Source organism: Asterias rubens, chromosome 4 (genome assembly GCF_902459465.1).
Source record: "Asterias rubens chromosome 4, eAstRub1.3, whole genome shotgun sequence".
In the NCBI taxonomy this organism is placed as follows: Eukaryota; Metazoa; Echinodermata; class Asteroidea; order Forcipulatida; family Asteriidae; genus Asterias; species Asterias rubens.
Genome location: NC_047065.1, coordinates 18,135,365 through 18,163,305, shown reverse-complemented (window position 1 = coordinate 18,163,305; position 27,941 = coordinate 18,135,365). Strand labels below are relative to the sequence as shown.

The 27,941-nt window shown below is 37.5% G+C and overlaps 4 protein-coding genes across 4 annotated transcripts; 3 read left to right on the top strand and 1 right to left on the bottom strand.

The window, feature by feature from the left end:
* The first annotated feature begins 2,292 nt into the window (after positions 1-2,292).
* LOC117288991 (testis-specific serine/threonine-protein kinase 4-like) lies at positions 2,293-3,333 on the top strand. Its single transcript, XM_033769869.1, has one exon. It carries the CDS (start codon positions 2,293-2,295, stop codon positions 3,331-3,333), a length of 1,041 nt encoding a protein of 346 aa, XP_033625760.1.
* Positions 3,334-4,856: 1,523 nt separating this feature from the next.
* Positions 4,857-10,867, bottom strand: LOC117289202 (charged multivesicular body protein 1a-like). Its single transcript, XM_033770212.1, has 7 exons — positions 10,695-10,867; positions 9,697-9,716; positions 9,000-9,077; positions 8,106-8,252; positions 7,620-7,688; positions 7,333-7,392; positions 4,857-6,902 (listed from the first exon to the last, which is right to left on the bottom strand). Exons 1-7 carry the CDS (start codon positions 10,708-10,710, stop codon positions 6,681-6,683), a joined length of 612 nt encoding a protein of 203 aa, XP_033626103.1. The 5' UTR covers positions 10,711-10,867; the 3' UTR covers positions 4,857-6,680.
* LOC117289201 (RNA-binding protein NOB1-like) lies at positions 10,836-18,343 on the top strand. Its single transcript, XM_033770211.1, has 8 exons — positions 10,836-11,000; positions 12,721-12,853; positions 13,709-13,842; positions 14,321-14,392; positions 14,527-15,096; positions 15,545-15,642; positions 16,536-16,677; positions 17,256-18,343. Exons 1-8 carry the CDS (start codon positions 10,836-10,838, stop codon positions 17,523-17,525), a joined length of 1,584 nt encoding a protein of 527 aa, XP_033626102.1. The 3' UTR covers positions 17,526-18,343.
* A 697-nt stretch (positions 18,344-19,040) lies between these two features.
* LOC117289505 (eukaryotic translation initiation factor 2 subunit 2-like) lies at positions 19,041-27,682 on the top strand. Its single transcript, XM_033770652.1, has 8 exons — positions 19,041-19,267; positions 21,313-21,478; positions 22,084-22,178; positions 22,768-22,893; positions 23,897-24,028; positions 24,445-24,593; positions 25,031-25,173; positions 26,203-27,682. Exons 1-8 carry the CDS (start codon positions 19,250-19,252, stop codon positions 26,376-26,378), a joined length of 1,005 nt encoding a protein of 334 aa, XP_033626543.1. The 5' UTR covers positions 19,041-19,249; the 3' UTR covers positions 26,379-27,682.
* Positions 27,683-27,941: the final 259 nt, after the last annotated feature.

Below are 27,941 nucleotides of genomic sequence, written 5' to 3'. Positions count from 1 at the left end.
CGATACAATGCTTTCATTTCAAGAAACACAGCAAAATAATTCGATTTAAACAATAATTAGTCCCATCTTGAGAAAAGAGAATTTTTCTTTATCAAAGTGAAGCAGGTACGCTCAAAATTGCCGATAGTTCTCCGTGATCGCCATTGAGCACCTGAAGTTGACCTATATAGTCCTCTTATCAACAAACCTGTGGTCTTCTTAAAAGCATCTATCGATCACAACAGGTTCAAGGACAGCAAGATTTAAAAGGAGGCGATCTCAATCAATTGGAAAGATCCGAACAAAAGACACACAAAGTAGAAAACGTCCGACATAAAATTGGAAAGGGTTAGCCGCATGTTTGATCTCTCCTAGGGTCGTATCAAATGTTTCTTATTATACAAAACAGTATTGTTACTTATTACATTTCAGACCCAAATGTTTATTTTGATCGCGAGGTCGTAAAGCTAACAAACAATTAAACAACTACTGACCGGCAACCACATTTTTATGCGTTTACGTCATTCGTGTTTTTGTGAATACGAACACAAAGAAATCGGGGGAAGTCACTGGTTGCCATGACAACATGTTATTGCCTACTGTCGTGTAAATGGCATTGGCTGGGATGATTCTACAGTTTCCCTATACTTCATGTCTGATGCTACAATCTTGATACGGGTTGGCTCGGGTTATCGGAATTGTCCACTGTCGGAAATTGATTTTTGAAATCTAAGAATTGATTGAAATTGCCTCTGGATTGTTTTGCCCAAATAAAGGGGAGTGAGTTCTAAGTTTTATTTTGGCAAATGTTACAAAAACATATTAGTGAATCACATTTCTTAAGCCTTGCACAATGCGAAATAATGACTTTAATTGGCTGAGCACAGTTGCCTGCTTATTGAACAATAATTGTTTTTTATTCGAACTCCAACTGAAATATGGTTCAAATCAGTCCACTCTGCTGTGTGATAGGACGAGACAGTGCCAGTTGAAACCTTCAAAGCTTTTATTCAGTGAGTTTTGATTCAAAGCTAGGTCGACCATATTTTGTTTTGCTACTGAAGGCAGGTCTGATAAAAGCCTCTTATACTGGCAACATTGAATAATCGAAATGGCATTGGCAAAAAAAGGGAGGTCGATGACGTCCGATTATTTAACCTTTCAAGTTATCGAACCAAGCTTTAATACATTTACGCGCATGCTCTTTTCTAGGTTGCTCATTATTGTGTGATTTAGTCAGACGAAATCTTTCTCTCATCCTGCAGTGAATTGTTTTGACTTAGATTTTATTTTCTGGACCTACCATACAGCAAGGACACTATATCTAACTTGTTTTAATATGCCTTGGCAACATGAGACAATGGAATTAGCTGCAAACAACCCAAGCATCCCTTGGCGTAAGACTTATGTCTCAGCATTTAGACTTGAATTATAATTCTCAAGGCTCTTTTTGAAAAGACTACAACTAAAGTTATAGACTGATCCTGAGTTAAACTGCTATGGGTAATCTGGTATGCACAAGTATATGGATAAATTTTAGGCACTAGTTTTAACAACAATATTTTTCTTTTTAATAACAAAAACTTGACAAACAGTCACAGCAACTCTGTTCTAAAAACCACCATAAAGCGAATGTTGGAAAAGATAGTTGAGTAATACAGGCCTATATAGATGATTATTATTTCGATGACGTTTTCACGTTATAGTATATCAGTATCTTGCGGATGAGATTCAGACGATGCGGAGCAGTTTGTCGTTCATCATGATTGCCAACCACAAGAGGGCGATATGAGGGGAAACGGCTTGAATCTTATGCGCTTTATGCCACCTGGGGGCATGGATATAAGGTTACCTTTTTTGTTGAGCTTGGGCTCGCAACCCATAAGCAAGAGGTGGTGGCTAAATAATTATATGCCTCTGTTATTTTATACAAAACAAACTTTAACACTCGAGTTTGTAAACATCACCAAACATTAGACTGCATCTTCCACAAAGTTGTGAAGTTTGAAAGCTTCTATGGGGGATGGGATGGGGCAGTGACCTGCCAACCGTAGGGCCTACCCGTAAAAAAATGACATCGGCTTTGAGTATGGGACGCGAGAGCGTCACACACACCGCACGGCGCGAAACGCCACCAAGACATTTTACGCGCCAAGCACTAACATTAGTTTAGGCGCGCTTTATGAAGCTTAAATATTCCAACTCCACTGCGTTGCAAAATCTGTTCGTGAGCTTCGATAGCTAGCTAGCTATTTATATCAACATAATTTGACTGCAAAATGAAACAATGTAACTGGACATCAATATGTGGTGATGGCGATCATCCCCAGAATGACTTCTGAGCAAAACGAAACCAACACTAGCGAAGCCCTAACCCCGTCGGGTAAAGGCAATGGTACCGCCAAAGAACGGGGACAATCGGTTCTCGAACAGCATGGCTTTACCGTCGGAGAGACCATAGGACACGGGTCTTATGCTGCCGTCAAACTCGCTTACTCCAGCAGGCACAAGTGTAAAGTTGGTATTAAGATCGTATCCAAGAGAAAAGCTCCAGAGGACTACCTCAAGAAGTTTCTACCACGAGAGATTCAAGTTGTTAAAGTTCTGAAGCACCCTAACCTCATCTGCTTCTTGCAGTCAATCGAGACAACCAGCCGGGTGTATTTCATCATGGAACTGGCAGAGAGTGGAGACCTCTTGGACTACATCAAATCACATGGAGCTGTGACTGAGTCTCAAACGGGTATCTGGTTTCATCAACTTGTAGATGGGATGGAGTATTGTCACGATCAAGGCATCGTCCATCGAGACCTCAAGTGTGAAAATATTCTACTCAACAAAAATAACATTCTTAAAATCACTGATTTTGGATTCGCACGAGGCCACATGAAGCCACCAGACAAGAGAGTGATCCTGAGTGAGACGTACTGCGGCAGCTACGCCTATGCCCCGCCCGAAATCTTACGAGGAATTCCTTACGACCCTATGCTCGGGGATATCTGGAGTATGGGTGTGGTCCTCTTCACCATGGTCTTTGGAAGACTACCCTTTGATGACACCAACCATAAAGTTCTCCTGCAGCAAGTTCAGAAATCACCATCTTTCCCGTCCAACCGAAACGCAGCAGATGACTGCAAGGATCTCATCTGTAGGATTCTGTCAGTAGCCAAGAGGCGGATCCATATCAGTGAGATCAGAGAGGATAGATGGTTTCGGAGACTCGGGAGCAATATTATCAAGACCAAGAAGGCATCATTGGCTAAGATGCCAGCTTCCAGTGAGGCCAAGCTTGGAGGTACGGGAGAAACGGCGGACAGGACGGCAAGCAAGAAGGTTGCTGACAAGAGCGATTGATCAAAATCAATGAAAACCACCAATCTAGCGAGGTGTTTTCTAGAATCGACACTGGATTCAACTGATTGCTGGATTTCTCTTTTGAACAATAAAAATAATTTGGGTAGGAGGGAGTAGGGGGTAAAGATGTTGGTTGGCTATCAATCTTATACCATTAAAGGGCTTGTTTTGCTGGCGAAGTTTTTTGTTAGAGGGGCATTGTGTTTCTACATACAGTCAATGTTAGGATGAATTATCATCAATTAACAAAGTTTCATTTTTTGGTCATCTTTAACTTTTCTCATCTTTAACTTTTCTCATCTTTGGTATAACTTGCCACTTCATCCAGTCTTGCGGGCTGAATATTGGACAAGTTTTGACTGTCACCGATGATTTAAATCCACTAAGTAATGAATTGGGAGGGGCGGGGGGTGATGGGCAGAAAATTATTTTACGTGAATGTTTTATTCAAAATGCCTTTAAGGCTCCAGAAGAAAGGTTTTATGATCCCGTAGTTGTGACGGTTCATTGATCTTTAACTCCTTTATCAATCAAGCCTGTCTGGTTCACATTAAAGGTGTCATTATGAAAAGCTCTCATTTCCTGCAAAGCTCATGTTTTATTCTGTTTTGTAATGTACTTTTCTCAAACTTTGATTATCTCAACACTTGCTTTGGAAATGCTTTTAAAAAATTGGCGCCTTCGGGCATAGTTGCCTTCACGCGATATGAAGGATAATACTGGACCTGTCACTTTCTTTTTTTTTCCAATTAAAATTAAATGGTGGGTTAAAAATGCAAACTTGATGATCAAACAGATTGATTTGTGCAAAAAATCGAGTAAAACTTCCAATTTGTATGTCAACATACGTTCACGAAAGAAATTCGGCACTTTCAGTATGTCAAAATTGTCAATATTTTGGCAAAACAAAATAAGACCCAATGCAATTTTAAAACATTAATGCTACAAGTAATTTTGTGAACTATAATATTGAATGAAGATATGGCACGCTGCATCTCATAGCAACATTGTATTGGAGCAAAGAGATGAGGTACATCTTTGAAATTTTTGGAAAATAAACCACACAAAAAAATCTTTAAAACAAATATTTATTTCAAATGAATATATTTAGTTCAATCAAATAATTCTTCAGAAGGCATATCTAACGGTAAAAGAATGCAACAATACATTGACTCTATTTTAATGTAATAACTATAGTTTTTATTTATGACATTAACAAGTCTTTTTGAATTCAATGATGGTGCATTTACATATTATGCAAATAACCTTATACAATGGAAAAGCTAAATAGTACATGAAGAGTAGGAAAGAAATAAAATCAATTTACACTAATATGTGAAAAAAATAACATAACAAAGACACTACAGACACAACATAAAAGTGGGGGAAAAAATATATTAATGTTAACAGCAAAGCTTACCCAATGTAAACTTGTATCACTACAAGGTTATACATGCTGTGTCCTGTTATAATTATTTGCAAAACGGTACACAAAAAATCCCTCACCATTAATTGTTCTGTTATTGACACATATATGCTTTCCTGACGCTGTCATTAACTTGATTTAAATCACAAGCAACTGCCATCCTTGACCCAGTCATCACCAAACCATCAGTCGGAAATAAAAATGATGTTTCCTTTCTGCAATCTAATTTACCAACCTCAAAATGTTTTAACAAAGTGGGTTGAGAAAAAAAGACCAAATATATTATTCATAACTTGGTAATCAATTGAGTGTTTATGCTTCTGACTGGCACCAAGATATTGACAGAATAGTGAGAGTAGTCATTATTAGCGCTAGATAGCTAAAGTAACATCACTGTCGTCACATTAAGGGCACAGATTCAAAGTTTTTTCTTTGTTCAAATGAAAATAATTCAAACATTAAACCGGTCAATTTCCCTTGTGGTAAATTAATATGTTTTTTTTCTACCAACATTTACATCTTGTTTCTGGACGAATTATATCCAGAAACTACAAAGCTACACTTTTGTTTATCCAACCAACACATGATGACATCTACTAAAATTACTCAATTTCACAAGGGCTCAATTTTATGGCTCTACTTACCACAGAATTATGCTCTTATGTCCCATAGAAATCTTTGTTATACAGGGCCCCATAAGCACAACATTCAATCATGAGCAGAACCATAACATTGGTTCCTGCTCTTTGTGTAGTTTCAACAAGAAGATCATTTTAACCAAGAGGTTTTTCTTGTATTTTTAAAACAGTTGTGTTTTGCAACCACAATTAAAAATACAAATCTTGGGCACATAAATTTTAGTATATTTTTACACTTTCCTCCCGGTATTTGAACGACAAAAAGACCCAAACTTTGCATGACATTATTACTTACTACCAACTACTATTTTAATTAGCAAATTGATTTCCCATGCATAGGTTTGCCTTACTTTGCATGGTTATCCCTTTTAGTGATCGATCTCCTCTTCACCATTCTTCCATTCAACTCAAAGAACCTAAAATCTCTCAAACCTCATCTTCTTACCAAATCATCCTTATTCCCAATGGCCATCTTTTGCCACCCTAGCCCCATGCCCACCATCTGAAACCTACACCCATCAGCTCTTTCAATTGGACACTATTCAAACACTTTGCCCACTTGACCCTGAATGTAGTAAAACATCACAGCCAATCAAGAACCTTCTCTTAAAGGGAAAGTATACCTTTGGTTTTAGTTAGGGACCATTGATTGTTTTAATCCTATGTACATATGAATATAGATGTACGCAGTTAAATTAACCTGTGTAAACTTCAATTCAAAAGGTGGTTGTTTTTTTCAGATATGGCTAAATCCACAACGATTATATATTTAAGCAGGAAGAACAAAACGTAATTGAAATACACAATCTGAGAAACATATCTGTCAGTAATACTTCCCAGATTCAATTTGTTTATGATAAAAATTGACATATTTTATCATAACCACCATACTTCAAAGTGAAATTATTCTCAAAATGCTTTATACTATCAAAACCTGCTGTACCTTTAGCCAAGTTGGGTTTATTGCCATTTATTTTATTACCACGGATTACATGGGCTCTATGCTCAGACCAACCAAGGAGATTAAGTTAACTCATAACATTGCCCATGCTCAATCACTGCTGAACTTTAGGAAAGTTCTTAAGTCTATTTTATTTGACTCATAATTAATTTGGATGTCCTTTATTTTTGCTATTTTGGTACCTGCTTGTTATGCACTTTGATACAGCTCCGTTTTTGTGTGTATTGTAATGGATGGAAAAAATGTATACCTTCCCTTAAAACACTTCCATGATTCAACCTCATCCCCAAACCTAATAAACCCCCATTCCCACAACATAAGTCTATTCCCTAAGAGCTCTTAACCTCTGGTCAAGACGATCCTCATCTCTAACCGACCTTGATGATGATGAAGCGACAGAGAGAGACCCTGACGCAATCGGGGCGGCATTCAGCTCGGAGATCATCTCTAAGCCGTTCTCTTCCGCTACTTCTTGGATGAGTTTATCCACCTGGTCTTGAGGTGTGGTGAGTGTAGTAGCTTGACCCATAGAACCTTCCATCACCTGTGAATGGATAAAAGGACAAATCATAGATTCATACATTTGATCAGTATCAATCATAAAAATACAATCAATTTTCTTTAGTCACTTTTAGTCACTTGGTTGCTGGACCCCATTTTCAGTTCAAATGTTGCACAACAAACCATTGTCAATGATTGCAGACTACATGTAGCTATAAATTTCATTTTCTTGGCCTGTAGTGCGCGTAAAAGAACCAAGAGAACTTATCTTTGACGAGTAGGGTTTAACCTTGTTGTTTCTGGTTCACATAGCAAGCACCTTTTATTATAGGTTCATTAGGCTTGCGAGCTACATGTACATTGACATCTTTGGTTTTGTTACCAGAGGTTCATAATAATCAAATAATCCTTGACTAGTCCAGAATCATGGTTAGTGGATAGATGTCATTGATAAAAAGATAAATATTACTTACCTGTGTGTGAACGTCAAGGTCCTCAAACTGTTTCTCAAACTTCTCCATGACGCCAGCAATCTATTGCAAACAAAAATTTGGACATACAATTAACCGACTGCCAGACATAAGGTGGCAACATTCTCCTGGTGAAAGATGATTTTTGTTGACAGCCCAAATCAGTTTAGTGTAGCCCTCACCATGAAGCGGCCATCAGTGGCCTTGAGATATGAGGCGATCACTCATAAACATAAATAGTAAAGCAACAAAAGTTGTCAGAAAGTTTGATGCTTATAAATCTAACTGACCTTTTGAAGATCCATCGACTTCATAGCTGAATCCATTCCCTTCACGACTTGACCCATTGACTTTGTCAGCTGGAAGAAGATATATTAAACACATTAGTTTACGTGTCTCTCCGAGAAATACAGTCAGTTAAACTTCCCTGTAATGTGTAGCAATTAATGATTTCCCCATGTATAATATTTGCAAAATGTCGCACAAAAACTCATCATTTGCTACTCATTATAAGCACTCAGTGTGCACAAAACATGTTCAGTCTAGATATTTTGCTATCAAATCGTTCCCTGCATTGAATTTGTCTATTGTGACACCCCTTGCACCTGTGTCATGCACCTCCGCAAAATGTGCACCTACCATTTCCACCATTTTGGGAGTCAATTCATTGGACGAATTTGAAATAATCCATTGAATTTTTAGATTTTGCTTTTTACAGTCTTCTGTTTACTGAATAAATTAATTAAATAAATGCAAACTCTCAATCTGTAACCTACATCTTTCATCATGAGTGCTGACTGTACCCTTGATGATACTGCGTCTACCCTTGACGCCATTCTCAAGAAGTTTAGGCCCTCATTCTTCTTCCTAATAGCATTCTCAGCATATATTCTCGCTCCTTCAACGTTCTTCTGTTCGATCGCCTGTTAGCAAGAAACAATATTAATTTTTAGTGCATGATTACTGTAGATATTTCTCTGTAAAACAAAATAGGGATTTTTGTAAGAACAGTAAACTACAAGACAAGTTAAACCCAATGACTTCAAGAGCCGATCCAGAGTGTCTGATGGACAAGACAAGTTAAACCCAATGACTTCAAGAGCCGATCCAGAGTGTCTGATGGACGGGGCACAGGGCCTTTTATCAGATATACTGAAAACACAGCCCTCTATCAGATCTAGCTTGCTCCAACCCTTTAAAGGGAAGGTACACATTTGGTAATTTCTAAAAACAAATATTAACTTAAAAAATGACTTTGGCAGCGAGCACTGGAGAGCTGTTGATAGCATTAAACATTGTGGGAAACGACTCCCTCCGAAGTAACGTAGTTTTCGAGAAAGAGGTAATTTTTCACCAAAATAATATAAGACTTCTAGCTAGAAGTTTTTTATTCATGTCTGAAAGCACACAAGTTCGTCCAACAAGGGTGTTTTTTTCTTTCCTCATTTTCTCACAACTTCGATGACCAATTGAGCCAACATTTTCACAGGCTTGTTATTTTATGATTATGATGGGATACACCAAGTGAGAAGACTGGTCTTTGACAATTACCAAACATGTACCTCCCCTTTCATTTAATGAAAGCTTCATACATGTAGAAGAAAATGCTAAAAATACAACACAGACGTCTTACTACTTAAAAATGAAATAGATAGGTTCCAAACACTTACCTTTTTTACTTTGGCCTGTTGGACTTTTTGGTCTTTTTCACACTTTTTGGCTGATCGCTCGAGTTGCTTTGTAGCAAACTGTTAGAGAAAACATAATGCGACTTTAGTTATGATTTCATAATGCCATATAACCCACAAGAGGGAACTTACTGTGTAAATATCATTTATAAACTATAAAAATACTTAGAGTTGTCAAATAAGAATTTAAGTCTAAGGCAAGTTAGTTTTCAAGTCTGAAGTTTAATAAAAGACACTCACATCCTCTTAAATGGTAAGTTTCACCGCAGTCAATGATTAGTTGGAACCGTTTCTCATAATTTACATCCAATGATTGTACAAGTTCAAATAAAATGTACTCAAATCACAAATTAAGTCTGAAGTCCTTTGATTATTTGTTAAGAAAAAAAACTGAAGTAAAGACAGTCCAGGTACTTTAAGTTTTAGAATACTTTCTCACAGAAGTGTAACAAGATTTTAACAAGTGAAAAAATGTTATACATTGATACTGAAATTAAGTAATGATTCAATGGAAGACTTTGGAACTCTAGGTGGCAGTAGACATTATCGGGTAAATTTCCATTGTATTTCTGCCCATAATTATCAACATTTCCAAGAACAATGGATTTACCTGGAAAGTCTGCTCCCACCTAGCGTTCCAAATTGCCTCCTTTTATAATAAAATGTACACATTACGTACCTTGAGTTGAAACAATGTGTCTACAAAGCATCAAGTTCATCAGGCGTCACCATGTGGAAGAAGAAAAGATATCGGTGAAAATAAACTTAACCCAAAAGCAAATGACATCAAAGGCAAAAATAAGCATCATGCATGGCATCAATAACCCTGATATAGTTTATCGTGATTCTGAGTTATGGGAAGGCATATGGGGCAGTTTCTATGCAGTTTCTACGACTCGCGCACACAACACCTGTACCTTTGTGTGGGTTCAACAGCGCCCTCTCTTGACATTTTGCTATTCGCGATAAACCTTATTGATGAATTTGATTTGCTTCTATGGATGCGGTAAGACTTCAATAATGACTCAACAAACATTCAACATGTTTTTTAGTTGTACCTACAGTGAACATAACCAAACATTGTCACGTTGCTTGAGAGCTAACTTCAAAAAGTACACACTTTAACGCATTTGCAGATTGCGCTCGCTTCTGTTCTCCCAGCCGGTTCCGCTAAAATTTGGCAGGGCGCAAAACGCTTCTTGCGCACAAGTTTTTCCCGATTCTTCTTCTTCCTTTAAAGTGCTGCTTCAGAAAATTTGAGGATTACCGCACTGTGGTGAGCTTTGAAAAATCTCACGCATAGCTGGCCTCTGGACTTGGCATCTCTGAATTTGGTTCCTACCTACATCATGTATCTATTGTTAATTAATTTTAACAAATCTTAGTTTCCTTGCTCTATGGGGACTAAGGTTTTATTTTTAGTGGACCCTGTTTTAGTATTTACACTTTTTTTACAGAAACGCAACCACCCCACTGTATATGATTTGCAAACACTAACTGAGCCTGAGCAATGACAGCTGACAGCCAGTCACCTGATGAGCTAAGCTCTGAATAAGTTACTCTTCGAGATTGAGAACTGAATTATATGAGAGTTGAGAATACTCACTCATCAGCTTAGTTAGATTCAGCCAGGAAAAAAACAATCAATTAAATTTAAAAACAATTCATTACAATTACCTTCTATTTTCGGCATTTTCCCCTGAAATCTTTACCAATCCTAGGCAGAATACTTTGCAGATCAATCAACAAATGACACAAATCTACACGAATGTACAGAGGTATTGCTAGTTAGATAGTAAACAGAGAAACCAATGGTCAATGAATCATCAGGAGTTAAAAATAGGAAGTTATGTGTTGTTTTGCTGCTTAATGAAACAGCGCCCTCAAGAGCCTACTATTTATTTATTGCGAAACATGGCGAAAAACAGAGCGACCCACGTTGTAGTGGACACAGTTGCATTCTTTAAGAATGTCCAGTTACAGGCAAGTAATTGTTTCAAGTTTTTGAGATTCAGTAACCTATTTATTATAACAATAATTTGTCTGTGTATAAAGAAACACAGCTAACTGCACTTCTCGTGTTTGGCACTCAGAACCTATTTGCCCAGTTTCCGGACTACTGTTGGGGTTTTGTTATGTTATGTTTGTGTGCCATGGGCCATGCAGTGCTTCGTTCTGCTTCTGGTTGAACCATGGAGGAAGGAATAGAAGGAGCTCGAACGACCCGCAAAACCGCAGAGTAACAAAAGAATACCCTGACAATGCCCCTGTCTGACCAGTGGAAAAAGATAGGAGACCTCCAGCTGGATGGCCGATTAACGAGCAGGATTAGATTTCTTTGTACAGAACGTGCGGTACCGCCGCTCTGCACCGTTGCCTTCTTGTAAAGTTGAATCATTGGAGACAAGAATTGTGAATATACATGTTTTCATTTACCGTTTGGGGTGTTTCACTGAAGTGAAACATCATGGCATATTTTTTCATTTTTTTTAACTTTCCGGTCACTAGCGGTGGTTCAAAATTTTGCTATTAGCACACGATCGAGGGTGGTTGGTATTCAATTGTGTTTTTCGATTTGGTGAGCACAAGTGTACACAATTTTTATCAGGTCTCAAAAAAGTTGTTTTTCTGTATTATATCCATGCAACATGCGACACCATGGTTGAGTGAAGAACCAAGTGCGCACGCACAAACTCACATACGCCAGGTCGCCCATTGTCTGTATAAGGTATGTCGGTGATTACGAGGTGTTGTTAAAGCCATTGGACCCTTTCGGTAAACAGTGTTGTCCAAGGCCCACACTTTGTGTACCACAACTTCTATATCAAATAACCAACCTGTGAAAATTTAGGCTCAATCGGTCATCGGAGTCGGGAGAAAACAACGGAAAAACCCACCCTTGTTTCCGCGCGTTTCGCCGTGTCATGACATGTGTTTCAAATAAATCCATCATTCTCGTTAACAAGAATTTATATTGTTTTGCTGTTTTCTCAAAAAGTAAAGCATTTCATGGAATAATATTTCAAGAGAAGTCTTTCACCATTGCCTTCTGTAAACCCTGTAAGTTATTTGTAAATCTGTGAACTGTTTTTTTTTTCTGAACCGAAAGGGTCCAATGGCTTTAAACGACCGCGGTACCGCAGGTTCGTCTTTTGAAGTCCCTTCGTTCGAGCTCCTTCTCTTCCTTCCTCCATGGTTGAACAGAATACACAGCGTTGTTTTTCCAATCATCATAATTATTAATTTAAATCTGGCAAACTTTTGTATGCCCCCTAAGCTAACAATTTACAATATATCAATACCACGTGATATCTACTAGTACTAAGTATTTATTTTTATTAAATTAATTAATTAAAACAAAGTTTAAATTAAACATTGTTGGGTTGGATTTTTGGAAGGATTTCTTCTGACTGTTCAGTTCAGCGACATACATGTATTGCCAAAATATTTATGTTTATTTATTTATCCCTTTATATTGACTTAATTAAAAGGATAATACTCCATATGGCGCCACCACTTTTTTACTCGTTTTTACAAAAGGGGATATCTCATATTGAGGTAAATTAGAATTAAAATTTTAATCCACTTAATTAATAATAAATGTTATAGGAAATTGGTACTTATTTTTAATCAATGTCAGCAATTAACACTAACCTAATAAAGTATTTAAGTTAACCATGTATCTATATTATTCTTCCTATAGGAAATTGCTGAGACTGTGTACACTGTCCCGGACGTTGTAAGTGAGATCAAAGATGGAGCCACAAGGAAGAGATTAGCGGTCTTACCGTATGAGCTCAAATATAGAGAACCATCCTCTGCAAGTATTCAAACAAGTAAGTCCTAAAAAAGATTCCAGGAATTTGGGTAATGAGTAATCCTGGTCAGGACTTTAACTTAACATTGTACCACAGGCCAAGGCCCGTGATTTTAGCATTGGGCCGGTGAACTCATGACCAGACAAGTCTTGAACCGATGGTCTTGTGTTCGATTTAACTCTGTTGAGTTTTGAAAAATGCTTACCCTTGATACAAATGAGATTACTCTATTCTTAGTATTTTTTCAAATTCAAACAGTTCAATTGATCAACTGTGTTGGGATTTTTTTCTTGTTTATTTCAATTAGGGTCTACACAGAAAGTTCTGGTCCAGTAAATAGTTTGAGCTACAAACTCGGTGGTTTTGTTTGATTTCCTTGAAATTTAAAGGGAAGGTACACGATTGGTAGTTTCCAAAGACCAGTCTCCTCACTCGGTGTATCCCATCATATATGCAGAAATAACAAACCTGTGAAAATTTGGGCTCAATCGGTTATCGAAGTTGCGAGAAAATGATGTAAGAAAAAACACCTCTGTTAAACGAATTTGTGTGCTTTCAGATAGGAATAAAAGACTTCTAGCTAGAAGTCTTTTATTATTTTAGTGAGAAATTACCTCTTTCTCAAAAACTACATTACTTCGAGGGAGTCGTTTCCCACAATGTTTTATACTATCAACAGCTCTCCAGTGCTCGCTACCAAGTAAATTTTTGAATAAATATTTGTTTTGAGTAATTACCAAATGTGTACCTTTCCTTTACACCCTGTTGGTGTTAGAGTTGGGAAGGATCCTTGTAAATTGCTTATTTGGTAGACAGTACCCAGACATTTTCATTGCCAGATGATTTTACTTATTATGTGTACTTTCCCTGCAGTCTCAGAGTTTGCCAAGAAGACTGGAGACTACCACAGTCTATCTTCAGTGGACTTGAGGGTACTTGCTTTGGCTTATCAACTGACTAAGGAACATTGTGGTATTGAGCACCTCAAACTGGCCCCTGAGAAAAAGGTATCATGCAACTGTCATTGTTAACATGTATGTGTCTATCTAATACTGGAAAGAGATAGAAATACAGGTTTCATTGTGTCTTGAGTATCAGCTGTTTCTCTTAAGTACCTGTAAAACTTCACTCCAAGTGGTTCTGCTTGTTGCCATGTAGTTCAGCTTTGAAAAGCTTATCTATTTCATTTGAAATAAGGACTGGTGAAAGGCTGACAGGCTATTGACATGATAAGCTAATTGGTTCTGTTGGCTAGTCACTAGGGCAAACCCAGCTTGAACATTATTTATATAAATGCTGCATGCTGGGTGGTGGCCATTTATAAAAAGCATTTCGAGCAAAGATGTTTTGAATGACCACCTTGTTTTCCACCTTGACCATCTTTATGGCATGCAATTTATGCACACCCTCTATAGGTCTAATTGATTTCAAGGATCTTATATTTCCTCATTAAAAAACTTCAATTCTACCTCATGTTTGTTGCAGGTAACTTTAACAAGTAATACAAGGCCATTGCAGAAAGCTACTGACATTGTTGGATTTTATCTACCACCGAAGGTAAGGAGAGAATGTAGAGTTTTATAAACCAAGCCTCAAGAAACCCCCAAGTACTAACAAGGTACATACAAATAGTTCAGCTAAGGTTGTTGCAGCTTAATAATTGAGTGTTGTGCTTTTGTTTCTTTTTATAGGATACCAAAAACAAGGACAACAAAGAAGAGGCCAAGACTGAAGAAACACAGACTGAAGAAACCCAAGTCGAATCTACTCCTCACCAAGACACTGAAGAAAATCAAGACGTCCAACTTAATCTTAGTAAACTCAATGTTGAAGAAAATAGTGATAAACGGACAGAGCGGGTGGCAAACAGAGACAGTGAAGGACTTGAAGAACAACAAGTGGAACAAAATACCAACACAGATTCAAACCAACCCACATCAGAGGTCATAGGGCAGAGGTCAAAGGATGACCTTGTGAACTCTTCAAGTACAGATGCAGCTCAAGCTGAAACAGCGTCTTCAGGAGTTGCTCCTGAAGATGATAAGGAGAATGTTGAGACAGATGGAGTCGAGGGAGGAGATGATATTGATGGAGAAGATGATGCGGATAATTCTGATGAAGAGAATGAGGAGGGTGAAGACGGTGATGATAATGATGGATGGATCACTCCACAGAATATCAGTCGTATTCGTGAAGGAGGTGTTAGCGACATGCCAGAGGGAGTAGGGGTAGGATGTATGACAGCTGATTTTGCCATGCAAGTATGTACATACAAGGATTCAGGCTATTATCTTTGCATACCCTCTGTTTTAATATGCCTCTGTAGCACAGAGTACAGTCCTCCCAGTAACTCTCCAAATCTCTAGTTGAAGGAGTGGCATGGGGAATATCAAATGAGTCCTAATTTCAGTGAACTATTGCAAGTTTGGTTTGTGGTCATGGTTGTGGCTGATCAGTCTTCATTGGACTCAAGTTCTGATGGCTGAATTATTGAAAAGTGGGTTCGATTCCTGGTCATGACACTTATGTCCTTGAGCAAGGCTCAATAGAACTTTAGCCCTTTATAAAGTGTTAAATGGCTTGGTGCCCTTGACCTTTCAAGAATGAAGCATTTGGACTGCTAGTCGGGTAGCCTGATGCATGTGTTTTATTGCTCTAAGTTTTACCCAATAATTATTTATTAATGTTTATTTATTTGTTTATTGACAGAATGTGCTAATCCAGATTGGGATCCCAGTCCTCTCTGTTAACGGAATGCTCATCAGGAGCACCAGGAGCTTTGTGCTGAGATGTCGAGGCTGCTTCAAGTAAGTTAAATCCTAAATAACACGTTTTGATCTAAAAGGTCCAGTTTGAGTTAAGCAGGGATCCATGATTACAGTATGTGCTAATATCAGCAGGATACTTATAAATGGTCAGCAACTTGAACTTTCAGGTTTACATGGCAAAACCATGGTCAGTCACATTACAGTTTTCCAGTCAATTTAGCCATGCCTACATTGAGCCCAAGCTGAGTTCTTGCTGTGCAAAATTGGGTTCATTCCTTGTTAACAACTTTTAAAAAAATTGTTTCATATGTTAGCTATAACTTTTAAGTGGAAAGAAAGTTGTGACAAAAACTTAAGTGGAAAGAAAGTTGTGACAAAAGTTGGTGTCATGTCCATGTTTGCTTGGAATTCCCCATGTATGACAAAATGAATTAACTTTCCTTTAATTACTTAAAGGAACACGTTGCCTTGGATCGGTCGAGTTGGTCTTTGAAAAGCGTTTGTAACCGTTTGTTATAAAATGCATGGGTAGAAAGATGTTGTAAAAGTAGAATAGAATGATCCACACAAACATGCCCCTAAATTGCACGGTTTTCCTTTTACCTCATCGACTAACATGGTCGGCCATTTATGGGAGTCAAATTTTTGACTCCCATAAATGGCCGACCGTGTTAGTTCGCAAAGTAACAGGAAAACCACGCAATTTTGAGGCAAATTTGCGTGGATTATTTTATTCTACTTTAAAGAAATCTTTCCAACCATATGCATTTTATAAAAAAACGGTTACAAACGCTTTTTATAGACCAACTCGTCCGATCCAAGGCAACGTGTTCCTTTAAGGTACTTTATCTGCACTAAGCCGATTTATAAAACATCACCATTGCAAAAACTCATTGTATTTCTTGGTATCTAATCTTTTTGCTCCTGTACAGAATTACAAACAAAATGGACAAGGTCTTCTGCCCTCACTGTGGTAACAAGACATTAAGCAAAGTAACCATGACAACAGGTGAAGATGGCAGTCAACGTATTCATCTCTCACAGCGAAAAGTCATCAATAAACGAGGAATGAAGGTAAGCAAGGTCCTAAATCTCCCTCATTGGTCAAAATATTGTAAACAGAAGGTAATAATAATAATAATGAAGACAAATTTATGAAGCGCAAAACAATAGCAGAAAGAATCCGCCTCAAGGCACTGGAAAAGAACAACAATAAAAGTCTGAACCAGACAAACTTATACAAAGCAAAGTATTACACAGTAAAATAATAAAAAAAATCTAGATAATACAGAAAGCTGGCAAATAGTTACAAAGTTAAACAACCAATTTAAAAAGATGAGACTTGCAATGGAATGGAATGGAAGTCCGTCAGATCTGCCATGTACAAACAATTTTCCATGTGAAATGGATTATGTGCGTTGTGCATTTTATCAACGCAAGGGTTTGAAAATTTATCTGTCTGGAATATCATCCTTAAAAAAATTATTCCAGCAAAAATCAGGCCATTCACTTTTAAGTTGCTTTCTTGGCTTCCCATTGTTGTTGAACGTAGGTTTGAAAATTGTATTTTGCCTGCATAAAGTATTATTATTATGATGAAGTGCATAATTTGAACCACTTAACAATGTTAAATTTGCTTATTTACTTAACAGTTTCCTCTGCCACTACCAAAGGGAGGAAAACACGCTGATAATCCCATCCTCGTAGCTGATCAACCAATCGCTCATAATCATCTCTCTCGTAAAGCTCAGATGAAGACAGATATCTTCAACTCGGATTACGTGACCGGAACCTCTCCGTTTGCTTTGAATGATACAACCAGTAAATCAGCACAGCTTGGTGTACGTGGTTTCACCAGTAACGCTGCCCACAATCGACGCAATCCTAACCAAGTCAAACCAAGAAAAGGGCGCAAGAAATGATGGATAAATTTTGAACTTAAAAATTTGGCTGTAAAAGTGACACAACATTTCTGCGAGAGAAATTTGGCATCATTCAGTTTTAAAGGGGAGGGTCATAGATTGTTTTTTATCAACATTATATTGACTTATAGGAAATTGTCAATAAAAATACACTGTGAAAGTTTAAGCTGAATTCAGTATCTGCTCCTTGAGGAAAAAATGTCACAGCGTTTTCCTTAAAACTTATGCGGGGTACCAACCGTATCTCAGTCCGCAGTTCAGAAACTTATACCACAGAAATGTCAATCTCCAAAACTCCCCTTGCGGTGAGTTCTGGACATTCAATTTTTTCTTCATATCAGCGATCTTGTTATTAGATGCATTGCATCCTGCAAAGGTCAATCTCACTTTAAAAATATAAAAAGAAATCATCATAATTTTTTTTTTATTGAGCTATTTTACAATTATTAATAGACAGTCCTTTTGATAGTTTCAAAAAAATTGAATAAATTTTAGAAACAAAATCAGCAAATCTATGGTACTGAAGCAAAATGTTATATTTTAAGATGATAAACTGCCTATATTTGATCTCTGTAAGATCTATATCATTAAAGTGGTAAATCATAGTCAAGACGCATACATATACAAAGGCCTAAAGCCTGCACATGGAAGGAATGTTAAACATACACTGGATAATTGATAGAAACTATCCATGGAAATATTAAATGAATATTTGAAAAATCTGGACAACAAATGCTGTAAAAAAACTTTGTTTCTTTGGTGTATTTTGTTTGTTTGCTTTGTATTGAGGGTATCAACATGATCAATAAGATAGATCATGGTTGGATTTGTGAAGATGCCTTACCAGGGACCAGGCTAAAACAATTGATGTTAAAAAAAAAAAAAAAAAAAATTAACTACTTTGTTGAATGGCTCAAGATATGAAAAGAAACTTTTATTTAAAAACTTTAAAGTTGAGTTTATTCAAGAAACGTGCATATAGCAGATGAATACATTTGCTTTACTTAAAAAAAGATAACTGTATAGTATGTGATTATCAGTTCCCCTTATAGTGCTACCAAAATGGCCAATGTTTAGGGGGCGGTCCCTTTGGGTACAACGATTTGGTGGTATCTCCCTTTTTTATTCAACTTGATGGCATGAGTTGGATCTGAAAAGTTTGGGTTTATTTCCAAAGAAGGGACAGATAATCTGTCACAACTTTGGAAAAACTTTGAATTTAGATGGCTATTCTTTTTTGCTTTATGTTCGTGGAGTTTTATTTGTCTTTCTAGATCCAAAATTAATAAGGATTTTTTTTTTAAATGGTCCTCCATGCGCCACTGCCAACAATTTACCATCAAAAGTTAAAAGATGATGCAATACTTTAGCCGGGTCCCCTGGAATCTATGAAAGTGAATCATATAATCACTATATAGAAGTCTGGATACTTTTCTAGTGTGGCTCTCCTATTTCTGTCCCTGGTGTCCGACGCTGCTTTAGTGCTAAACGGCGCAAGTCAATGTTTACCAACGCTCTTCCATATGCTTCGTACGCCGTACATTGAAAGCGCATGTGTTTCGTGAATGTGTATTTGCCGACAGTAAAAAAAACTACTTAATTCCTTGAAATAAACACATATTATAGTCACACAGAATTTCATAAATTGCTGATGTTATTTTTGAATCTTCAAGGCATCCAATAGTATAAATATTTTGTTAATTTGAGAAACTTTAATCGTCAAAATGACCGAGGAAGAAGCGGTAAGTCACTGAATTTTAGGGTTAACGTAAATGATTGAATGGAGTTTTGTGCATAAAACAATAGGTTGGTTTTCGTCTGCAGAATACCGGTTTTGTGTTGCATGGTTGCACCATGTTGCAGCATTTGCACGAATCCCTATTTAGTATTTGCACTATGGTTGCTTTCTGAGCTATTTATTTAGAATTCAATACTCATTAATTCTAGTTCTAGATCTAGATTCAAAATCAAATTGAATGAATTTTTAAATTTGATTATTTTCTGTTGATTGGAAACGAAGTTCGAATATTTCCCCTACTAAAAATATGTTACTGGTATGAAACCTTTCATATATTTGTAATTTCTAAACTGATGCGCTGTAATCTTTTTTTTAATTAAATGTTGACATCTGCATTCTACGTTCTACTACTAGTGAAACTCGTTCCCAAATGCGTTACAAATACAATGATAACAATGCAATGGAATGGGCACTTTTGCTATTCAAATTTCCAAATGCCCAGCCAGCCACCCCAAAAATAGCCTCACTTGTGTGGCCAAGGCTAGCTGAATCCTTATCTACATCTATGCCGGTGTGGCGGTTTCAGTCTTCCGCCGTGTTCAGTTTTCCGGGTGACGTAGCCGGACATTTCACCATGTTGTTGGAACGGTTTAAGCTTTTACGGCGTGTTAAGTTTTTCGGGTGAAGTAGCCAGACAAAAATACAGCCGCGAGTACCCTGGCGAGTACTATAGTTCTCTCAGTGACCCCAAATTGTTTATTATTACGATTCTTTTCTGTTTAGTCACATTCTCTTGCCCCATCTTTACACGTATTCATGCGTACAGCTGTAAGCAGGTCACACTGCTTGTGCCACACCAAATTCTCTCATACGATCCACGCGTTCGCCGCTCGTTGTACTCGTGGACGCTGCCATGACTACAGCTACCGGAGAGTAACACGGATGACTCAATACAGCACTAAAAATTGACTATATTTGCTTGCTGTGCGCAGGCATCGCATGACGTAATGTTACCGTATTTGGTCATTCGGAAAACTGAACAGGGGGAAAATTAAAACCGCCACACCGGTACTCGTCAAACGCCCTTTCAGTGCAACTAAACGAGGGTTGTGTGTGAATTTTTGTGATGTGTCGCAGTTGGTGGACACATGCACAAGGTGCTCTTTAAATTTACAAATAGTGCAAGTAAAAATTAGATCATGATTTAGACACTGATGGTTCCCTTGAACTGCGCAACTGTTGGCAGCTCAATGATGACTTGAGGAAGGGCATCCCAGTCCCGCAGAGTAAAGAGGCTGTTTTTGTAAATAAAATGTAAATTTTGGTAATATGTGTACACTACATCACCCCTTCTAGTAATATTATTATGTCTTCAAGTTCGAGCGTCTCCACAGATAAGTCTTGCTTGTGTTTGGAGCTTTTCAACCAAGAACCAAGAACCCCAGCCCAGTTACTGGGTTTTACTTGGGGCACTTGTGTACTATATACCTCAGATGTTAACAACAAAACAATTAAAAGAGTACAGCGTCTCTGACTGGGTCCTAGATGAAACCATGATTTGATGATAAAATGATAGTAAACAGACACAAAGATTTGTTTATGTATTTGTATTGGAAACGGGAAAAAGACCTTCCAAATTTACATTCACTTTATTTATTTAATTGATTAGTTCTAGTTAAATACATTAAAGCGACCCGGCCAAACAACACTTTTTTTAATATTTGGACATTATCTGGTGTACAAAATGTAGGGGTAGGTTCCAAAAGATCACTCGTGTATTTGCTGGTATTACTCACTGTACAAATGCTCGATTCACAACCCCCAAACAGGACGTGACAGAAAACTGATCCAACATACTTCAAAAGGACCTCTAACCCAGCAAGAGTTTCACAAAGAATTGATCTCTTTCAAATTCTCACACAATAACAAAATGGAAACAGTCATTATTTTAAAAGCAGATGGCTGAGATTCAAAGCCTGTAACCTACATGTCCGTCCATGGTGTCTCAACAGCACATAACTATGGTCTATTTTTATTTTTCCTTGACAGATTTTCGATCCCAACATGAAGAAGAAGAAGAAGAAAAAGAAGACGCCCTTTGATCTTGAGGCGGCATTAGAAGGCGGTGGAGACACACCAGAAAGCACGGATGCACCGGCAGCGGAAGATACACCCCAGAGCACAGAATCCAAAGATACAGAGAAAAAGACAGATGGTAAAATGAAGCATCTTATAATCCTTAGAGGAATTCAATCTATAGTCTACAGTGGTGAAACGCTGGGGGAACAAATCAATTTACCAACCTCTTAATCACAGTTTTCCTAATGCAGAAACTGCATTTTATAATTTGTAATTTGGAAGGGAAAATGTGGTTAGAAATTGCAGGGTTCTCACCATGTACAAGCTAGCGAGCATATTTGGCTGATACGCACAAATTACGTACCAATTCGCAAAAAATAAACAATAACTAACTTCACAAAAATCACCAAGATAAAACCATGCTCAAGAATTCACATTAGGGCATTTAAAACCAAGATAAACACCAAGTAGGAAATATTCCAAAGACCTTAACTCAATTCAGAATCCAGAATGCCCCACAGATTTAAAAAACTCTTGAATTTCCTTTGAAAAAATTGAATCATCAGTATTTTTATACATGTGTTAATCCTCACTGAATTTCATCAGCCCAAGTGAGGAGCAAAAGCTAACCATGTTGCATCATGACTTGGTATATTCTTAAGACTGTAACTTCATAATTGTTTACACTTATCTATCAAATGAAAGATTTTAGCCATTTAAAGACAAATATTTTCTCCGTAGATGATTTTGACTTGGATGAGTTTAGTGTAAAGAAGAAGAAGAAAAAGAAGAAGACTTTACCCTTTGACATGGACACCATGGAGGATGCCTTAGCAGTAAGTATTCCTTTACTTCTATCACCCAAGATGCTAATTATTGACTAGCCCGTCTAGCTTCTAAGCACGTTTGACATCACTCTTGACTAGTGATTCCATGCTGGACTAGTGTCTAAATCATGCCCTGAATGATTGTTCACACACTGATGTGGCTCTTTGTGAATTCATCAAAATGAGTTGACACACAACACATTTATTCAGAATTGCCCCTTCCTGTATCAATAATTTGTCATTTTCACATCTTGTGGCTTTGCATGAAAACATGGACAACATGTTCATTTACATGAATATTTTCTTCATAAACACAGTACACAGTCAACCCTCCTACTATCTGACACTCAATATCATCCACTTTGGTTTTGAATAATAGACTATTGTCAGCTTACAATAATTATGTGATGAATTTTCACAGTAGTACAGAAAGGTCTGTGTACATTCATTTGCATGTACCACACAAAACCTGCAGACCTGTGCTGTTCACATGTTACGAAGGGTTGGTCAACAGTACATGTAATTGTCTGAAAACGAAGAAAGATAAGTCTGACATTGAGTTCTTTCTTAATGTATTTCTTGATGATGATCTTAACAGGAAGCAGAGAATGCAGCTGATGGTGAATCTCAAGATGCTCCGATGGAATCAGCTCAGATGGACACCACTGACTTTGATGCTGATCTTAACTTCTCTCTCACAAAGAAGAAAAAGAGAAAGAAGAAGGTAAGACAAGTAGTTTGTGTCATTTTAAAAACAATTATGTAGCAGAAAGAACATCATTAGAATTTGGAATCCTGAAGAATCTCACTCCTATCATTTTGTTTTTAATAAACACACCACTAGACCACAATTTAAATTTAAGTTACATGTTGTTCAACCCTGTCTTAAACTGCTGCAAAATGCATCGCGTGGTAGTAGCCATCGACTTGAACACAATACTCTGTTGTGCTATGCTGCATTCAGCAGGGTTCTACATGGCCATGACGTGCATGTGCAATCCCAGTCCCCAGCTAGCTCCAATTGATATTAGTTGAACCTAGTGACAAGGCTGGTAAAAACCAGTTCACAATGCAGCAGACTTGTGACGTGTCATGGCTGAGCGGTTAACAGCACCAGATTCAAGCTCTGCTGTTTGATCAGCAGAGTGTGGGTTCAAATCCCGGTCTTGGCACTTTTTACAAGAAATTTGGGAGGTAGTGCTTTCTGTTTTACCGGCCAGGCTTTGAATTGATGATACCCAAGCCTACATTCGTATGGACTGTAAAAGGGGTAACCCTGTTTCAGCCCTAGGAGTAGGTGGCAACGGCCTCTGGAAATAAATTATTGTAGCCCACACCTTGAAGTGGCCTTCAGGCCTTGTGTGTCTGGCAAATTATTAAAAAAATAACAATAATAATATTAATTAACTCTTGCACAAATTGCTGCCTAATGACTTCATCTAAGACCTGGGTCCAATTTTGTAGAGCTGTTTCAACACAAAAGGTAGCTAAGCACAACAACTTTATGTTTACCAGCATAAGGTTACTAGTTGAAAGAGTATTTCTTATGTACCATTTGTAACTGCTATCCTGCTCATTTTTGCTTAGAGGAAAAATATTTATAAGCACTAATTCTTGCTTAAGCAGCTCCATGAAATTGCACATACATTTAATTATATATTGATCGATTGATTTGATTGATTGATTGATTGATTGATTGATTGATTGATTGATTGATTTGTTTGTAGCCCAAGCTTGAAGACATTGAAGCGGAAGTAATGGAGAACGGTGATAAAGAAGAAGAGAAGGAAGATACGGAGGTGAAGGATACGAGTGGTACAACGTGGGCTGGCACCGAGAGAGACTACTTATATGATGAGGTACAGCAGAAAAATAATGTCCTACCTAATTTCTACTGTCGGAATGGGCTTGACTTTGGGTGGAAAATCCATAAAACCACAGGACTTTAGAGCTCAGAATCTTTACCGGGCAGGGATTTTATTAATAAGAACGGAATCAAAACGAAAAGAGATTAGAATCAAGCGCCACGGCAGCCCTCATTTTGAAGTTGCCTTATGATGTTAGGCAATTTCTCATTTTCAAAATGGTTAAAAAAAAAAAGGCAGGTCAATTCACTGAAGCTGGATGGTTTATCTTGTGTCTTATTTTGACAGCTCCTTTCTTTGTTAAGTTTGCTGTGGATCCATTTGTTCAGGCAGGTGCTGGTAGTAGAAAGAATATTTAACACTGATTTATTCTAACCTCTCATTGATCCCGCCTTCCATTACACTCCCAGCTCCTGACGAGAGTGTTTGACATCATGAGAGCCAAGAATCCTGATATGGTGACTGGTGAGAAGAAACGGTTTGTCATGAGGCCACCTCAGGTAGTCAGAGTCGGAACCAAGAAAAGCTCCTTTGTAAACTTCACCGATATTTGTAAAATGTAAGTAGCTTCATGTACTCTTTATCAATTTTCTTAAAGATAACTCCAAACTGCAGGCCCTGAATTTCATCTTTGAGAGGGCAAGGCTATTTTTCATTTTCTAATAGGGCACCTTCATTGGAAAATCTTTTGTAGGGGCACTAAGGCATTGATTATCGCTAGCCCACGGTAAAGACATTCCATAATTTCTTGAAAGAAAACCCAAAATCCTGATGCATTTAATGAGAGGGCATTGAATCTACTTGATCACTACTCTACTGGTCGGTATAGCAAAGATCCCTGGATCTATCTCTTTCACTTTGTGTCTGTTTTTCATCATTTAATTTGTTGGTGTATATCTTGATAAAGCCAAGTCTATGATTCGGGCTTGTCATTTAAGTCCAAGTCTTTCCTTACTTTCTCTTCATTTTTTTGCATTGTGTGAATCTGTCCACTAGGCTGCATCGACCTACAGAGCATCTACTGGCATTCTTATTAGCTGAGATGGGAACCAGTGGCTCTATTGATGGCAACAACCAGTTGATTATTAAAGGACGATTTCAACAGAAGCAAATTGAAAACATTCTCCGTCGATACATCAGTAAGTCTCCACTCACATTGTTTCTTTTTTAAAGGCAAAGTAAACCTCTGGTTTTTTCGAACCGTTTGATTGTTTAAAGGCAGTGGACACTATGGGTAATTACTCAATATATTCATCATCATAAAACCTTTCTTGATTACGAGTAATGGGGAGAGATGTATGGTATAAAACATTGTGAGAAACAGCTCCCTCTGAAGTGACATAGTTTTCGAGAAAGAGGTAATTTTCCACGAATTTGATTTCGAGACCTCAAGTTTAGAATTTGAGGTCTCAAAATCAAGCATCAGAAAGCACACAACTTTGTGTGACAAGGGTGTTTTTTTCTTTCATTATTATCTCGCAACTTCGATGACCGATTGAGCTCAAATTTCCACAGGTTTGTTATTTTATGCATATGTTGACATCCACCAACTGTGAAGACTAGTCTTTGACAATTACCAATAGTGTCCACTGTCTTTAATCCTAAATGAATGAAGATTAAACAATAAAACTAACATCTGTAAATTTCATTTCAAAAGGTGGTTGCGTTTGTAAGGTATCGCTGAAAATCTGGAGCGAATATGTCCATGAATCCCTACTAGGAATCCACAACGCTTCTCAGATTGAAATTTTGTGGTGTGAAAACTGTTATCTTTTTACATAATCACAATACATTGAAGTGAAATGTTTCTCATGATGCTTTATACTAATCGGAAGCTGCTGTAGGCTTCTAACCAAAAGTTTTTATTGCCTTTAATTTTAAGAATGATTATTAATCGTATACGTTCCAGGCCTTGAAGCAACCCACGGGACCCACAGCAATTGCCGTGATGCCCTGTGCTTTTGCTGTGGTACCCTTTTCAAAGTTCCAAAACAAATTTTCCTCTAAGAAGTTCCCCTTACCATAGGAAAAATGCTGTGCCCCTTCAAGAGCAAAGTTCATGACCTAACTTTCCCTTTAACGAGGCATTCTGTTTTTCCTGTATTTCATAATTTCCAAATTTGTTTACCATTTTCTGATCTAATTTTCATTTTCTTTGCCTTTTTCAGAGGAGTATGTCACCTGTCACACATGTCGATCCTCGGATACTTTCCTTCATAAAGAGAATCGGCTCTTCTTTCTCCAGTGCGAGAGATGTCAATCTCGCTGTTCTGTTGCCAGCATCAAATCTGGTTACCAAGCCGTCACAGCGAAACGTGCACAGATTAGAGCTAAGGCAAATTAACATCGGGGGTTAGGGAAGGGTAAATCAGTTCAGACGAGGTACAAATCAGGAATCGTGCGGGGTAAGGGTGTGGCCTTTAGATTGGCACCACCTCAGGATTGAAAGAAACAAAAAACAAGTTACTCAATTCTTCTCATAATGAGGTATATTTTTATGGTTATGAGATACGTAGAAATATCTTTGTAAATTTAATCCATTTATGGGTTTTTGGGAATACCACTGAAGCTAACCATAATCTTATTTCTATTTCCAGTCTGTTATAAGCTGATATTTTTAATGAAACATTTCATTTACTTGTATGATTCAGTGCTACATATTAGTCAGCCTTTGATGAATACATGACTTTTGTATTAGCATTGTGCATAACGCCATGTTTGCAGGGAAAATGTACTAACTGTGAATACTCTGTGCCAACAGGGCTTAGTTGCATAGAGCTGCTTAAAGCACAAAATGTTGCTTAGTAACATTATTTCTTGCTAAGCAGGAATATGCAGGTTACCATTCACAAATAGTTCATGTGACATTATATTTTGGCTGGTAAACTTATTCAGGTGTAAAACACAATATTTGTTGTGCATTCAGCAGTTTTATGAAACTTGGGCCTGGTTCTACTTCCCTGGGGTATGTTTTACCAAACGACCATCTGTGACTGATTTCTTGTAATATGCTGAATATTTTATCCAAATCATTAGCTTTACGTTTTTCAGTTGTAGTTGTTGCTGATACTGTGCTATACCCTTGAAACTAATAAAATAAATGATATTCATATGATTTGTAAAGGGGAATTTTCAATGACCTTCCTTTTAAAGGAATGGTTTTACAAGCATTGATTCTCCAATGTGTTTAATTGGAGTCGTCATGTTTTTTGGCGACCATAGCACAACTTTTCCTGACATCAAATCTACTAACCCAAATATTTTGTGAGAGCCAGCGAGGGATCAGAAACAGATTGTGAGATAGATTCATTTCTTGAAAATTACTCTCACTTCTTTTTTCATGTTGTGAAACGCAATGTTCATAATTTTATTTTTGGTATTTTATAAAAACCTGTCAATCCTGAACCAAGAAGTTGGTTACATTTTACAATGTGGAACAGCTACATAAATGCGATGAAAATGAATTCTTGAAAATCGCTTGTAACCAGTGACTGAAGCTTTTAAGCAGGGACTAGTTTACTCTTTATCCCAAAAAGATTTCCCCAAATTCTTTTGTTGAAAACTCTGAAGTTAATACAAGTTTTGTATTAAGTGTGATTGTAGTGGTCATTTATGTAGTCATTGAAATAAATCAACAGTTTAAACAGATTTAATGTTTTTTAGAACTTTGATTTAGTTCAGCGTTGGTTCTTGGCATTCTTTACCTTTTCCCTATCTTTGTTTAGCATTGAAGTGTTTTTATGCCTTGGGTTTCAGTCTACCCGCAGGTCACTAATTTCCTTTGTGATTTATCTGCAGAGCATGCATCGTTTTTCGTGCGTGACCTTTGTGTGAATATATAATTAGTCAAAAGGGCTTCTGGAATTCGGTCATTTTCAGCCTTTTCTGAAAAGTCTCAACCAAAATA

Bases quoted from the DNA above. Each gene is read 5' to 3' on its own strand.
- LOC117289201 (XM_033770211.1), top strand. From the start codon at position 10,836: ATGAATCATCAGGAGTTAAAAATAGGAAGTTATGTGTTGTTTTGCTGC. The intron at 14,393-14,526 runs GTAAGGAGAGAA...TTCTTTTTATAG, and splicing joins GATTTTATCTACCACCGAAG to GATACCAAAAACAAGGACAA. The intron at 15,097-15,544 runs GTATGTACATAC...GTTTATTGACAG, and splicing joins CAGCTGATTTTGCCATGCAA to AATGTGCTAATCCAGATTGG.
- LOC117289202 (XM_033770212.1), bottom strand. The intron at 9,078-9,696 runs GTACGTAATGTG...TTTCTCTAACAG, and splicing joins ACACATTGTTTCAACTCAAG to TTTGCTACAAAGCAACTCGA. The intron at 8,253-8,999 runs GTAAGTGTTTGG...TCTTGCTAACAG, and splicing joins AACAGGCCAAAGTAAAAAAG to GCGATCGAACAGAAGAACGT.
- LOC117288991 (XM_033769869.1), top strand. From the start codon at position 2,293: ATGGCGATCATCCCCAGAATGACTTCTGAGCAAAACGAAACCAACACT.
- LOC117289505 (XM_033770652.1), top strand. The intron at 21,479-22,083 runs GTAAAATGAAGC...TTTTCTCCGTAG, and splicing joins TACAGAGAAAAAGACAGATG to ATGATTTTGACTTGGATGAG. The intron at 22,894-23,896 runs GTAAGACAAGTA...ATTTGTTTGTAG, and splicing joins AGAAAAAGAGAAAGAAGAAG to CCCAAGCTTGAAGACATTGA.